The 14,881-nt window shown below is 41.0% G+C and overlaps 1 protein-coding gene across 9 annotated transcripts in view; it reads left to right on the top strand.

Moving 5' to 3' along the window:
* LOC122697542 overlaps positions 1 to 14,881 on the top strand; it is a 650,597-nt gene that overhangs the window by 388,053 nt on the left and 247,663 nt on the right. For 7 of the 9 annotated variants that reach the window (XM_043908407.1, XM_043908402.1, XM_043908406.1 and 4 more), the window contains one exon: positions 786 to 5,780. The exons of the other annotated variants lie outside the window; for them this stretch is intronic. In XM_043908407.1, the coding sequence (XP_043764342.1) occupies positions 786 to 1,016 (231 nt within the window). In that variant the 3' untranslated portion in view covers positions 1,017 to 5,780. Of the gene's footprint in view, positions 1 to 785; positions 5,781 to 14,881 lie in introns of those variants that run through there. 9 annotated transcript variants of the gene reach the window in all.

Here is a 14,881-nt window from a genome sequence, read left to right as displayed (position 1 = left end):
TTGGCCAGCATCTTATTAGTCTGAAAATAAATTATTCAGAATGCAGGTTCAGATGCAGATTGCAGGGAGAGATAATAGAATTGGTTTTCCAAGCCTGATCATGCTATGAAGACATGGCGTGTGCTTTTCAGGAATCCACTTAAGTGGAATCGAGATTTGACTAATACAAACTGGAAATAATATTGCTGCCATCCAGCTTGTGTTTGAGGTACAGCATCCTCAAAATGTCTCCAAGCACCCACGGGCTCTCTAGGCTATGTAAGTGTGCATGTCTGCAGGTCTGGGTGCATTCACCAGCATTTCTTCAGAGATGCCTTTTTTTCTTATTGTTCTTTTAAGGAAATTTCTTCCTGGAGCACGAGAGGGGCATGTCTCACTTAAGCTCTGTCTCCCTCCTACTCCCCCTGCCTCGGCAACAGAGTTGACCACATCAGCAGCCGGCTCCAGTTGTCATGTGGCTTCTCATGTGATGCTGGGTCTGCTAGCACTTTGGAGCAAAAGCCTTTGTGACTCGGCACTCATGGACAGTAGCGTTCGGGGACAGGAGAGATTTTGGAGGGGGCGGGGAGGCCAATAACCCGAGAAACATCAGAAATAAAAGTCGCATGAAGTACTCTGATCTATGTATTATATATATTTTTTGAAATTTGATTTTAACTCTTGCTTTTTTTTTTTTTTAATGGTTTGTGTCTGTTTTTCCCACCCCCGCAGGCGCCGAGCTGCGCTGTTTTGTGTTTCTTTCTTTCTTTTTTTTTATTCTGAAGCCAGACCGTCTTTCCTCACAGCTCCAGGGCTGCATCGCTGCGGGCACACCAAGCTTCTCCTGGTTACCTGAGCTGCTGTTGCTGTCTCCCGGCTTCGGCTTCTCCATGGCGCACGGGAACGCGGCATCGTCGGTCTACGCAGCGCAGAAGAATGACCTGCTGGTGGAGCTCTGGCCGGGGTCCCCTCGCAGTCAGGCGAGGGGACTCGGAGGACAGGGTGATGCGGGAGAAGACCCGGGGTGGGATGGATAGAAAGAATGCCAAGGATCGGGGCAGGAGAAGTTAGGAATTTGATCCGTCCAATGCCCACTGGTCTTCCCCAGGGCGCACCCAGCTCCCGGGCATTAGTCTGGGAGGAAAGACCCATGGCGAGATATGGTGGCATTTTACTTGAGAGTGGAGCTGAAGATGGATAAACCTGGTCTCTGATGTGTCTGCCTGCCTGCCTGCCGACGAGGCAGAGTTGGAGAAAAGGCAGAGCGAGGGAGCGCCTGAGAAGAAAGAGGAGAGGCGGAATGCTGTTCGATTGTCTGCCGCTGGCCCTGCATTCTCATTCTAGGGAGGAAGGCATAATTTATAACCCAGTCCATGGGTGGAAGAACTGTAAATTGTAGTCTGGATGTCCCCGGTGCTGTCAAGGAAGAAACTGATGGGCTAGGTGACTGTACCAGTGTCCCCAGGGAGAAGATCAGCCTTACAGCGTGGATTTAAATGCATGTGCATGCATGTAGAGACATGAAAAGAGGGCGATTTCTGACCAGTTTACACAGGAAGTCTGTCACTTGGCTGGATCGGGCTTGATTGCAGCTTGTATTTTCAGCTTCAGCTCAACACCCATTTCCTGACTAGCTAGAGAGCATGGCCAAAGCAGCTGCATGCAGAATTTTCTTGTTAATGTGAAAGCAACCCTCCTCAGCTTTAACTCCTTGAAGTTCTGAATGCTCTGTGCTTCGCTCGGACTGACTGTAGGGTTTTGTTTGCTTCTTCTTCGACAGATCCCCTGTAAACACAGCTGTATTCAGTATGATGAAAAATTCTATCCAGTAAATAGAAATCTGATCAATTTAATCAAAATAAATGTATCCCAGATGACTTTGAGACCAGCTGGCTACCACAGGCTTCAGATGCTAAGCGTACAATGGAGATGAATGCAATCTTATATTTACGTGTTTCTGAATTCCCGGATCAGCCTATAATTAAAAAAAGAAATCCTTTTGTAGGGAAGAGGTGGTCCTACCAGCTCTCAAGGTAGATGGTTAGATTCAAGTATGGATGCTGTTCATGAGATTTGGGATCACGATGTCGCATTTCGAGGGCGTGTGCCATGTGGCAGAGCAGAGTCATGCTCCACATAGAGAAAGCCTGCATCTACCTTGCCATCTGGAGACGCGGGTGCCCCGGGAACAGCCTCTGGTGAGGTTGGGGCGGGGGTGCACCTGAGGCTTGTTTTAGATTCTGATGCATGGGCTCTGGTGCTCCAAGCCCAGCTCAAAACTGGGGGTGAGGTGCTTTCCCAGTTGTCATGGGGAGCTTTTCTGGGACGCCTGTCTGGCCCTTCCACTGTTTGTTACTATTTCTACAAAGGCGGCTCTGTGTGTTGGATTATGTTTGGCCAGCTGTTGGTGCATTCCTGCGGGTGGGGCTGGGTGGGGACCTGATTACTGTACTTGGAAACTGTAGATCTCTGTGCGGTGGAGAGCAGGGAGGGAATGCAAAGAAAGCAGGTTGGAGAAGCTGATCTCTCTTAGAGATTTGCTCCAGGTAGTCCTACAGCACATGCAGAAAGGCTTCCAGTGGAGGGAAGGAAAGAGGGGATGATGGGGGGCAGGGAGCAATGAGGGAAGGAGAATGCAACTGAGCAAGCCCATCAGAGAGAAAAACAGACTTTAGAACTTCAAAGCTGCATAGACAAGCAGAATGTCAGCAGCTTGTAATTAGTGGTTCATGGTTGCGTCAGCGCCTGCACCTCTCCAAGAATAACTGTGTGATGTGTGCCACAGAGTGAAGAAGACAGTCATAACTAAGTTATCAAACCCAGTTCAAACCAGGGCAAATGGAGTCAGGAATTTTTCTGTGTTTGTAAATCAAATCCTCATGGATTACACGTCTAAGACTTGCTGGGTTCTGCATAATTGAAGGCTGGATTATCCATTTGTGGGGGAGGGTGGGGGATATTGTATGCTCATTAAACGAAACTGTGAACCCTTAAAAATGCAGATGAATCGTGCATGTAAATATCAGCGTGCTCCCCGTCAATACACGGTATTTCCTCCAATAGCCCCTAGCAGCTGTTGCCAATCGCCCCGTATCTCTGCATCCACACAGAGTTTTTGTTTGCTTGGCTTTTGTGCATTCACGTGGAGAGGAGTTAAAAGTTACAGTTCAGATGAAATAGGGTCAATTAAATGCGAAAAATCACATCTTAGAATTGGGCAACTGCAGCGGGGTTCTGATGTTGCTGGCCCCCGTGTAAACCTTGCCGGAGCCTCGGCGGTCTCGCAGCCAAACAGCCGTCTGTTAGGAAGCCCGTGGGAAGTCGGGGCACCGCAGTGGTGGGGAGGCGAAGGCCACGTTCACTTCCCTCCCTTGTCTCTGGCGCTTAGAGATTGCGGTGTGTGTGACTCCAGCCCCACAAAGAGCCGGTGGGAGGAGCTGATTGGTCGGGAGGCTGGGGATGTTTACTCTTATTTGTTTTCAGCGCTCCTCCACGGCGTTCATGCCGTATTTGTATTTGTGTTCACGCCGCACAATTACTCCTCGTCCCGCTTTGTTTCTCTGCCCGAAGAGAAGTCAATTTTAGTTCAGCTCCCCCGCTTTCGGCCTCCTGGGTAAAACGCGCCTACGTATTGCTTTCCCCGGGTCTGCGTTTCCCTTTTTAATGTGGATTAGGGGGAAATCGGTGGCCGGGAAAGCCGTGCATATTCAATCAGTAGGTTTTGGAGCCGCGCCTGTCAGATAATTTAAATATATTTACTCTGGGGGTGCCGGAGCTGGCGTGGTCGGAGCCCGTTTTAATGTACCTCTTCGCTTTCCTCAAGGAGCGGAACCTGCCGGCTCAGAATGGTGTATTCTGTGCACCCAACAGGGTGGAAGACATGATTTTGTTTGTGTTAGTTCAAACAGCTGGTCATTAATGCAGTCCCCATCTCGCCACTGAAGTGCGGGCGGACGTGAATGGCTGCCTGATTAATGCTGTCCCCTCCGAGGGTCCTTCACCCAGCAGTCAGGCTCGGAGCAGAATAATGTAGCATGATGTGATTGCTCTCTAACAGGGTACTATGTCATTGTGTCACCAAGCAATTGAGGTTATTACGGGGCAGGGCAGACAGACGGGACAGTGGGGTTACTAGACCGTAGCATTTTTAGAAATACAGGCCTGACCTACTTAGAGTTATTCTCTCTGGCTGGCAGCTGCGCGGAGCATCCAGCCTTCTGATAGGCTGAGGCTGTTGCTAGGGGGGACTCAGCCTGAATTTTTCCACACACAGACTCAGTGACTGAATGATAAAAGCTGACTGGAATTAAAGAGATTTGGTTTAGTATTATACAGATGGATCGGCCCCGTTTTTCTTTCTCAAGTGCAAAGGAAGAGTGCAAAATACAGATTTTTTGTCCATCTTGTTCCTTGACCCTCTGGTTCTCCCCCCACCAAAGAACCGCCAGAGCGAGGCAGTTATGAAATTTCGGTTAATCTCTTTAAAGTCGGGGGTCATGGAAATGATGTTGCAAATGGCAAGATATTTAAGCTTAAAGACCGCTGAGAATGACTAACAGAAGGTTAGATTATTTTTCCTCTTCTGTGCACTAAACTGTTTTGAAGTTGGGCATGCATCTTTCATGCACTGTATATTTAAACTCTCTCCCCCTTTTGGGCTTGAACAAAACATTTATATAAATTCTCTTCTATCCAAACAGCTAGAAGCTTGCAGTCTCTGGCTTGTTTAAAATAAGATGGTAAGGATTCCAGATTTGGACAGGGGAGAAAAATATATATAACACTTTTTTTTTTTTAATTACAAAGTATTTTTTTCTGGGATATTTTGGGTTTGGCTTATTTTTCAAAAGCCAGCCTGGTGTTTGTTCTTGTGGATAAAACTTAACTGCTCCCACCCTACCTCTTGGCTTCACAGTGTACCGAAAGATACAGGTTTTTTCTCCAGAAGAAAAAGTATCTGCTGAATTTATCTGCATATTGTTTTTCCTGGTTGCTCATATAAGCACTGCATGTAGAGACTTCACATAATCAATTTTATATGATGATACCCCTTTTATATCTACTCCTATATTCTCGAAGTATCTCTGAGTTTGTGATTTTTTAATAGATCTTTTCCAGAGGCAGATTTTTTTTTAAATAGCTCCTTTAATGGAAACTGAAAGTCCATCAGGATAAAAATTAAAACAATATGTAGTAAAAATACTTTGGTTTTTTTTCTTGTTTCTAATTGCATACTATCTGTGCTTTAACCACGGTGGCCTTCTGTTACCTTATCTGTTCCTCTGCTGAAAGTAATCATTATCCTGCCTTTTTTATTTGAAATTAATTTTTGTAAGAACATGGTGTGATATCACAAGCACACATGGAGCTTGGCTCCGTTAGGGAGAGGAATAATGTAGTTTCTTGTAAATGTCTAACATTGGATTCCTTGGCCACATGGAAAAAAAGTAAATTTAGATGTGGGGTTTTCTTTTCATTTTAGGATTTTAAGAGTATTCAAGTCTATATGTTTTCAAGTAGTGGTTATCACTTACACCAGATATCACAGTCAAAAGAAAAAAAATGATCGAATGATGTCAGAGCCAAGAAACTCATAAATCTTTTCTCTTTTTTAAGCCAGCAATGTTTACATTTCATCATATAACATCAAGCTAAAACAGTGTATTTTCTGATGTTGTAATTGATGTTTCTTACCCTTACTAGCTTTGAGAATCCCCCAAATAACATTTTTTTTTTAAAGATTTCCAACCATACTAGTGATTTTTCTTTACTGAATAAAATACCAGTGTATATTTGTTGAATAAAAGATGGCTTTTGTGTGCTGCGCCTTCCAAAAATGAAGCCATTTCATTTATTAATAAATGAACATTTTAACTCTTCTTCTTTGGGTCAGTGGATGATCATTTAAATATTTTAAGTTCAAAGTTATAGAGGTAAAATGTCTCTTTAAAATCACTTAGGGGAAAATGTTGACCTATATTTATTAACATTTGTTAAAGGACAGATGTTTAATTTTTATGTTGACTATAGCCTGTGTTGAGGTACCCAGGCAAATCAAATGTTTATTGTCTGTTTCATAATAAATTAATCACACTGAAGTAATTCAGTGTAGGTCTTATTTGATCATTAGATTGTGAAGAATTTTTCATTGTTGTGGCTTTTATCCATTACTGTTAGGTGGATCAAAAACAAAACAAGACTGTTATTTATGCTGCCTTGCTATAGTTAAGCTTAACTTCTAGGTACTCACTTTGACTCTGTATGTTCACAGTGTTAATTTCAGCCTGTGCCATTGATCAAAAAGCTAAAGGAGCAATCACAGTCAATCATTGCATCAGTCACTTATTCATTAGGTAAGTATTTACTTTCTGCTCACAGGTGAGACTGGCTTCTCTAGTGATAAGGTTTACTGTGTTCTGTTCTATGTACACCTGACATTGTGTAATCCTTAAAATTTGGCGGGTAGAGCTGATGGTAAGTAATAACACTAGATCCTTGGAGATGGTTGGCACCCCTGATCTTCCTAACAAGCAACATCTCTTCCAAACCACCCAAACACTTTCATAATGTTGAAGATCTGCAATAAGCTAGTGTGTGTCTTTGGTGAGGTCATGAAAGCATTTTGTAACCCAGAGACTTTAGACATCGTTATCTAAGCAATTAATAGCATTTTAAAAACATTTAAATGGCTAAGCTGTATACTCCCTGGAATTGCATGAGTCACAGTTGTCTTGGTTTGGTTCCTCCTCTCCTTTCCTATAATCTCCTACTTCTTGAAGTATGAGTGGGTTATCCTTGTGTGTGGCCACCCCTGACTTGGCCAAGCAGAGTACTGAACTAATTCTATTCTTTTCAATCCTCTGCTCACTTCTGTAATGAACTGAGTTTAGACCTGTCTTATTCTCTCAAGATGATGCCTTTTAGGCTTCGTTCTCTCCAGGCTTCTAGTGCATTAGAGCCATCATTATGTGGTCTTTTATCTTCTTTTTCTTCATGAGTCTCTTAACCTGTTTTTCATCTGTGTGCCGGGTGCATAGTAGATGCTTCACAAACATTAGTTGATTAACAAATGAGTGAATTAAGGGGAATCCAGATGCCAGATTCTAGAGAAGAATGATGATGTCTTCTATCTGGAGACTTACCAATGGTGTAGGGTCAGGGAGCAGCAAACTTTATTATTATTATAAAAGGCCAGACACTAAATGCTTGAGGCTTTGTGGTCCTTAAAGTCTCTGCAACTCTTCAGCTTCACTGGCCTTGTAAGAAAGCAGCCACAGACGCAATGTAAATGAATGAGCGTGGCTGTGTTTCAATAAAACTTTGTTTACAAAAGACATGCAATGGGCCCCAATTTGGCCTGTGGGCTTTAGTTTGCTGACTCCTGGAACAGTCATTACCTGTGATATTTTGAGGATGTGATTAGGCAGGATGTGTATTAAAAAAGAGTTTCAAACAGTTCAATAAAAATTAAGACAAAAGGGCAAATATTTATTTGAGAAATATTGCTAATTCAGTAAATTTCATTCCCCTGCTGATGACATGTGAAAGTGAAACTAGCTCAGTCATGTCTGACTCTTTGCGACCCTGTGGACTATAGTCCATGGAATTCTTGACGCCAGAATACTGGAGTGGATAGCCTTTCCCTTCTCCAGGGGATCTTCCCAACCCAGGGATTGAACCCAGGTCTCCTGCATTGCAGGCGAATTTTTTACCAGCTGAGCCACAAGGGAAGCTCAAGAATGCTGGAGTGGGTAGCCTGTCCCTTTTCCAGTGAATCTTGGAGACCCAGGAATCAAACTGGGGTCTCCTGCATTGTAGGCGGATTCTTTTACCAACTCAACCATTAGGGAAGCCCTCATCGCAAAGAGTCAGACACCACTGAGCCACTGAACTGAACTGAACTGAATAGCTATTAGGGAAACTGATGACATAGGTGGATGGTTTATTTCAAAATTCAAAGATGAAAGCAAGGATTATTGCTCTTCCTTAAAACACAATACTACTATATTGTTGAATACATAAAGAAAAGTGGAAATTTTTTACTTTTCAAAATTGCCATTCTAATGCCAGTTACCTCAGGGCAAGGAGGAAGCCCAACCTCTGTTTGTTCAAAGAGCTAACGGAGCTTTAGAATCCGTGCTCAAAGGTGAATCCGGAAGCATTGCTGCTGCCTCTTGTTTGCAGATTCTTTTAATCAATTTAAATGCTGAGTTATTTCAGCAACCAAGTCAGAGCTTCTTTTCCCAATCTCGCCAGTTGTTTTCCATTAGATTGTAATTCACCTGCGGTATTAGCAGCTCTATGCTATCCCTTGTCATCTTGACTCTTGTTATGCTGGGGGAGAGGGAGTGTCTTTTCTTTCTCCTGTGTTATGCTTTGGCTTTGGTTGATGGTGTTGGATGCAGTAAGCAAGTACCTCCAGTGACTTAAAAGCCTGAGCTGGGAGTTAGGCATGCCTGTGTTTAAATCCCACTCCAGCAGCAACCAGCTGATATGACTCAAGGCACCTTAATTAACTTCCCTAAGCTTATTTTCTCCTTCATAAAACAAAGGTAACAGTAGTGCCTACCTCACAGAAGTTTTGTGATAATGAAATGAGATCATGAACTTTCCCACCTTCTCATCCTTGGTAAGTGTTCGATGGAGTTCCTGGTGCTGTGGCTTCTGCTACTGCTTTTGCGTTCATTATTGAGTTTTTCTTCAGACAAAGAACTGTGTTACTGGCATTAGGCTTTGAGATCTCTGTATCATCACTATGGGTAATTGTCCTCAATGTGAGGGGTTCCCTAATTATTTGTTTTGGGTAATCGGGTATCAGAAGTCCTGAAGTAGAGATCAAAGCTAACACAGAAGCCTAGAGGCACCCAGAATATTTCAAGAAACTGTGTGCTTACTGTTTCCTCTAAATAATAATTTAAAAAAATGTCTGGGAGTGTTTTAACATATTCTAGGACTGTCCTAGAGGCTTAGTATCTACTTTTTTAATAATTTTAATTTTTCTTTTTGTCTGTTTAGAGTAAGACCAAAGACTGGTGGAGCACAAGAGTGCTATTCTACCTTAAAGCTATAATTTCTTTTTCTGAAAATTATGCTCAAGGCTTATCTCCTGCAGAAAATTTATCCTGATTAAATGGCTTAGGAGCAACACATGTCTGCAAATGTTCCTTAGTCCTAAGCTGATTTTGTGTCAAATGATTTTTTTTTTTAAAAGAACATTTGTTGTTCATCATCACCTGGCTAACTTCTCTGCTCCTTCCAGGCCTCTGTTCAGTCGTCATGTTCCCCTGGAAGTCTTTTCCGGCCCCTAAATGTGACCTTGGTTATCTCTTGGGTGACATAATTCCCCAGCAAAACAGTTACTCCACCGTTTTCCCTCACTTTTCAGCTCTCTGATCATCAACCCCAGTAGGCTGTAGGTACCAGAGGGCAGGAGAACTGTCTTTTTTTAGGATGATATTCCAGCAAGTAGCACGCATACTAAGTGCTCAATAAATGCTTGGGAAGCAAATGACTGTCGGAGCCTGTCCATTCTGTGTGTTCTGATAATCCATATCAAATAAGGCAGTTGGCATGGTGCTGCACTTGTAGTAGTCAGTATCCGTTAGTGAAATTCACAAGTGAATCTATCTCTTTAGTCATTGGACTTACCTAAAAAGGCTCATGTCCATATAGTTATGAAATGTGTAAACAAGAAAGTACATATACTGCTGTAACTGCTGAGGTTAGAACTAGCTAATTCTCCAGCTAATTCTGTTTTAATTTTGACATAGTGAAGATGAAAAAAGTAGTTTTAAATTGGCAAAAATCAGAATTGTTATAAAGGCAGCATTCTGTACAAAATAACGCTCATTCTTTTGTGGGGGCTTTATAAGACATACCTTATTCTAGGAGTGGGACGTGGTCTTACCATTGAGGAGCTTATTAAATGAAAAGTGTTCAGGAAACATCAATTGAATTTGATTATTTTGGCTTGTCTTTATATTTTTCTTTAATGGCAGAATAATCCTTTTAGCTCTCTCTCCACCCAGAAAAATGTTCCTTTGATGCTTTTAAGGACCCCTTCCTACCCCACCAGAGGAAAGTATATTAACAGCAGAGAGGTGTAGATGCGGGAGAGGTGGGGGTGGATAGAACCTGTCTGGTCCCCCTGGGGTTTTCCCTGGCTGCTGCTTCTGGCCACAAATGGCCACATACCCCAGGGGAAGTGAATGCAACAGCGTGAGAGTGGGAGCCTTTTTGTGTTTGCTGCCAATTATTAGGTTTGATTGAGTATTTTGAAAGAAACCACTACATAAAAATCGGCATTTGGCTGGTACCTTATAGAAGTGATCTTTTCTGCCCCTGTTTTCTTTTCAAATGTGTTTGATTCTCTCACATTAGACTCTGCCTACCCCTCTCGTTAGCAGAGGTAGGCAGCAGTCTTACAAAAGATGATCTATAGATATGGGGTGGATGATACTGGGTTTACTGTATTTTTCCTTCTTCAGCTGTTATGGGTTTATGTGTTTTTTTCCTTGTTCTGTCACAGAGATGCCTTTTCTTCATCTGTTTTTCTTTTCCAGGACCATAATAATCAAAGTTCATACCCCAGAGGCTCTTTGGTTTAGGTTTCTAGTTGTGAAAAATGAGGAATGCCAAAATTGTTTTCCAAGAGTGATCACTGGTTCATTTAACATATTGTATTTTCAGAATACAAGGCAGAATAGAACTTGTTTTTGTATTTTTACTAAGGGAATCTCTTCACATGTCCTTATTGCGAAAATATCCTGTGAAATTTTGCTTTTTACATTTTTTTTCAGCAGAAACAGCAGTAGCAGGAGTGATACTGGGCAATCACTAATCTTTACTAGAACCTAAAGAAACTCATAGTTAAACAATTTAGGAAGCCCCAGGGTTTTTTTAGGCAAAACATACACATGGAAAGACCCTTTTAGCAAAATGTTAATCACTTAAAGCCCCATCAGATGAGGGCCAGCAAATGGAGTAGGAACAGTTGCATCCTGCTTTCTACTGATTCTGTTTTGGTGATTGTTGGAAGTTAAAAGTAGGGGAGCTTAGCTTTCTTTTGGGAGATCATGGGAAGAACAGATAGCTATGAAATCCTTGAGAGGAAATACTGATGTAATGCTGTGCAGAAAATACATACTTACAGTCTTTATGTTTTGAGGAAACACAGGCAAGCCTGGCGTGCTGCAGCCCATGGCATTGCAGAGTCAGACACAACTGAGTGACTGAACTGAACTGAACCCTGTTATATTTCCAAGACTTTAAGAACCAATGTACTCACTTCTGTTTCCTTAATCACTTGTACAGGTAGAAAGGTAAACATGGACTAAGGATCTGTATTTTTATTTACTTTTTTATTTTTAAAATTTTGAAAATATGATAACACATTTACAGGAGGCTTGGAGAATCCAGAACAAAGTTACATATAGTTCTACTATATAGTACATTCATTTTTTATGTAGATAAATTAAGACTTTAGTTGGAGTTTCAATATCAAACCCTCAAAAATTAATAGAATGAATATACAGAGAAGTAGAAGGATGTAGTAGACCAGAAAAGCACTATGAATCAATTCAACACAAGATTTACACAATTTTCACACAACAGTGGGATACAAATTTAAGACCTATATTTTTATAGAACTGCTTTTTAAGATCAATTTTTCATACTCGGTTGACATGGTTATATTATTTACTCAATCCTTAAAGGAGCATTATTTTAATTTCTTTTAGACACTGGACTATAAAGTTCATGGGGACAAGTGTTATGTCAATTTAGTTTACTATTGCCTGCCTCAGAGAAGGTACTGTACATGATTCTACTTAATGAGTTTTAAACAGTGGTAGAATACGAGATATTTTATGCCAAAATTTCCATTATAATCAATTAGGTTTAGTTCAAAATGTAGGAAAAACCCTATTCATGCAACCGTGTTATAGATCATCCATTTTCCACTTTTGTTCCAGTAAAGTGAAACTTTCTGAAGGAAAGGGTAATTTTAAGCATGCTATTGCTTTGTATGATGCTTACTAGTGTAGGAGGCTTGCTTATTGAGAAAAAGTATTGTTATGGTAGGGATTGCTTGAGACTTGATTTTTTTCTCTATAAAATATTCAATGTAATTTGACCAATCCTTACAGTATCCATAAAGAGAACAGGTGGTAGCATTCCTTTTTCTTTTAAGTAGAAGACAAACTTAGGTTGCTCTTATATAATCATTTGTCTAGCAGGAATTAGAATAAGTATCTTAGAACTGGAAGAGATCTTAGAAATAATCTAATCCTCCCACTGCCAGTCATTTTGCACATAAGGAGATTGGCTCATGGAGATGTTAAGAGATTTGCTCAAGGTCACACGGCTAGTTCTTGCCAGAGCTAGAACCAGAACTTGTTTTTACCCCTTAATTCGAAAGCTATATATGCTCTGCAAGGCTGCTGTACTGTAGGCCTCATTCCTCTACTTTAGAACTAGGGGGCAGTTCTTGCATTTTAGAGTCAGTTGTGCTTGTTCATGCCTAATATATGTATTACTGAGAACCTACATAGAAAAAATGTGGGTTATTCAACATAGTGTTGGAAGTTCTGGCCACAGCAATCAGAGCAGAAAAAGAAGTAAAAGGAATCCAGATAGGAAAAGAAGAAGTAAAACTCTCACTGTTTGCAGATGACATGATCCTCTATATAGAAAACCCTAAAGACTCTACCAGAAAATTACTAGAGCTAATCAATGAATATAGTAAAGTTGCAGGATATAAAATTAACACACAGAAATCCCTTGCATTCCTATATACTAACAATGAAAAAACAGAAAGAGAAATTAAGGAAACAATACCATTCACCATTGCAACAAAAAGAATAAAATACTTAGGAGTATACCTACCTAAAGAAACAAAAGACCTATACATAGAAAACTATAAAACACTGATGAAAGAAATCAAAGAGGACACAAACAGATGGAGAAACATACCGTGTTCATGGATTGGAAGAATCAATATTGTCAAAATGGCTATTCTACCCAAAGCAGTCTATAGATTCAATGCAATCCCTATCAAGCTACCAACGGTATTTTTCACAGAACTAGACCAAAGAATTTCACAATTTGTATGGAAATACAAAAAACCTCGAATAGCCAAAGTAATCTTGAGAAAGAAGAATGGAACTGGAGGAATCAACCTGCCTGACTTCAGACTCTACTACAAAGCCACAGTCATCAAGACAGTATGGTACTGGCACAAAGACAGAAATATAGATCAATGGAACAGAATAGAAAGCCCAGAGATAAATCCACGGACCTATGGACACCTTATCTTTGACAAAGGAGGCAAGGATATACAATGGAAAAAAGACAACCTCTTTAACAAGTGGTGCTGGGAAAACTGGTCAACCACTTGTAAAAGAATGAAACTAGAACACTTTCTAACACCATACACAAAAATAAACTCAAAATGGATTAAAGATCTAAATGTAAGACCAGAAACTATAAAACTCCTAGAGGAGAACATAGGCAAAACACTCTCCGACATAAATCACAGCAAGATCCTCTATGACCCACCTCCCAGAATATTGGAAATAAAAGCAAAAATAAACAAATGGGACCTAATGAAACTTAAAAGCTTTTGCACTACAAAGGAAACTATAAGTAAGGTGAAAAGACAGCCCTCAGATTGGGAGAAAATAATAGCAAATGAAGAAACAGACAAAGGATTAATCTCAAAAATATACAAGCAACTCCTGAAGCTCAATTCCAGAAAAATAAATGACCCAATCAAAAAATGGGCCAAAGAACTAAACAGACATTTCTCCAAAGAAGACATACAGATGGCCAACAAACACATGAAAAGATGCTCAACATCACTCATAATTAGAGAAATGCAAATCAAAACCACAATGAGGTACCATTACACACCAGTCAGGATGGCTGCTATCCAAAAGTCTACAAGCAATAAATGCTGGAGAGGCTGTGGAGAAAAGGGAACCCTCTTACACTGTTGGTGGGAATGCAAACTAGTACAGCCGCTATGGAAAACAGTGTGGAGATTTCTTAAAAAACTGGAAATAGAACTGCCATATGACCCAGCAATCCCACTTCTGGGCATACACACTGAGGAAACCAGATCTGAAAGAGACACGTGCACCCCAATGTTCATCGCAGCACTGTTTATAATAGCCAGGACATGGAAGCAACCTAGATGCCCATCAGCAGATGAATGGATAAGGAAGCTGTGGTACATATATACCATGGAATATTACTCAGCCATTAAAAAGAATTCATTTGAACCAGTCCTAATGAGATGGATGAAGCTGGAGCCCATTATACAGAGTGAAGTAAGCCAGAAAGATAAAGAACATTACAGCATACTAACACATATATATGGAATTTAGAAAGGTGATAACGATAACCCTATATGCAAAACAGAAAAAGAGACACAGAAATACAGAACAGACTTTTGAACTCTGTGGGAGAAGGTGAGGGTGGGATATTTCAAAAGAACAGCATGTATACTATCTATGGTGAAACAGATCACCAGCCCAGGTGGGATGCATGAGACAAGTGCTTGGGCCTGGTGCACTGGGAAGACCCAGAGGAATCGGGTGGAGAGGGAGGTGGGAGTGGGGATCGGGATTGGGAATACATGTAAATCCATGGCTGATTCAAAGAATAAAAAAAAAATAAAAATAAAAAAAATTAAAAAAAAAAAAAAGAAAAAATGTGGGTAAGTACCATTGTGACTCTGTGAAGTAGAAATACATGTTTAGTAGGCCAGATATGCAGATGACACCACCCTTATGGCAGAAAGTGAAGAGGAACTAAAAAGCCTCTTGATGAAAGTGAAAGAGGAGAGTGAAGAAGTTGGCTTAAAGCTTAACATTCAGAAAACTAAGATCATGGCATCAGG

This window comes from Cervus elaphus, chromosome 7, assembly GCF_910594005.1.
Source record: "Cervus elaphus chromosome 7, mCerEla1.1, whole genome shotgun sequence".
Taxonomy (NCBI): Eukaryota; Metazoa; Chordata; class Mammalia; order Artiodactyla; family Cervidae; genus Cervus; species Cervus elaphus.
Note: the sequence above shows the minus strand (reverse complement) of the source record. Positions and strands in the feature narration are given on the sequence as shown.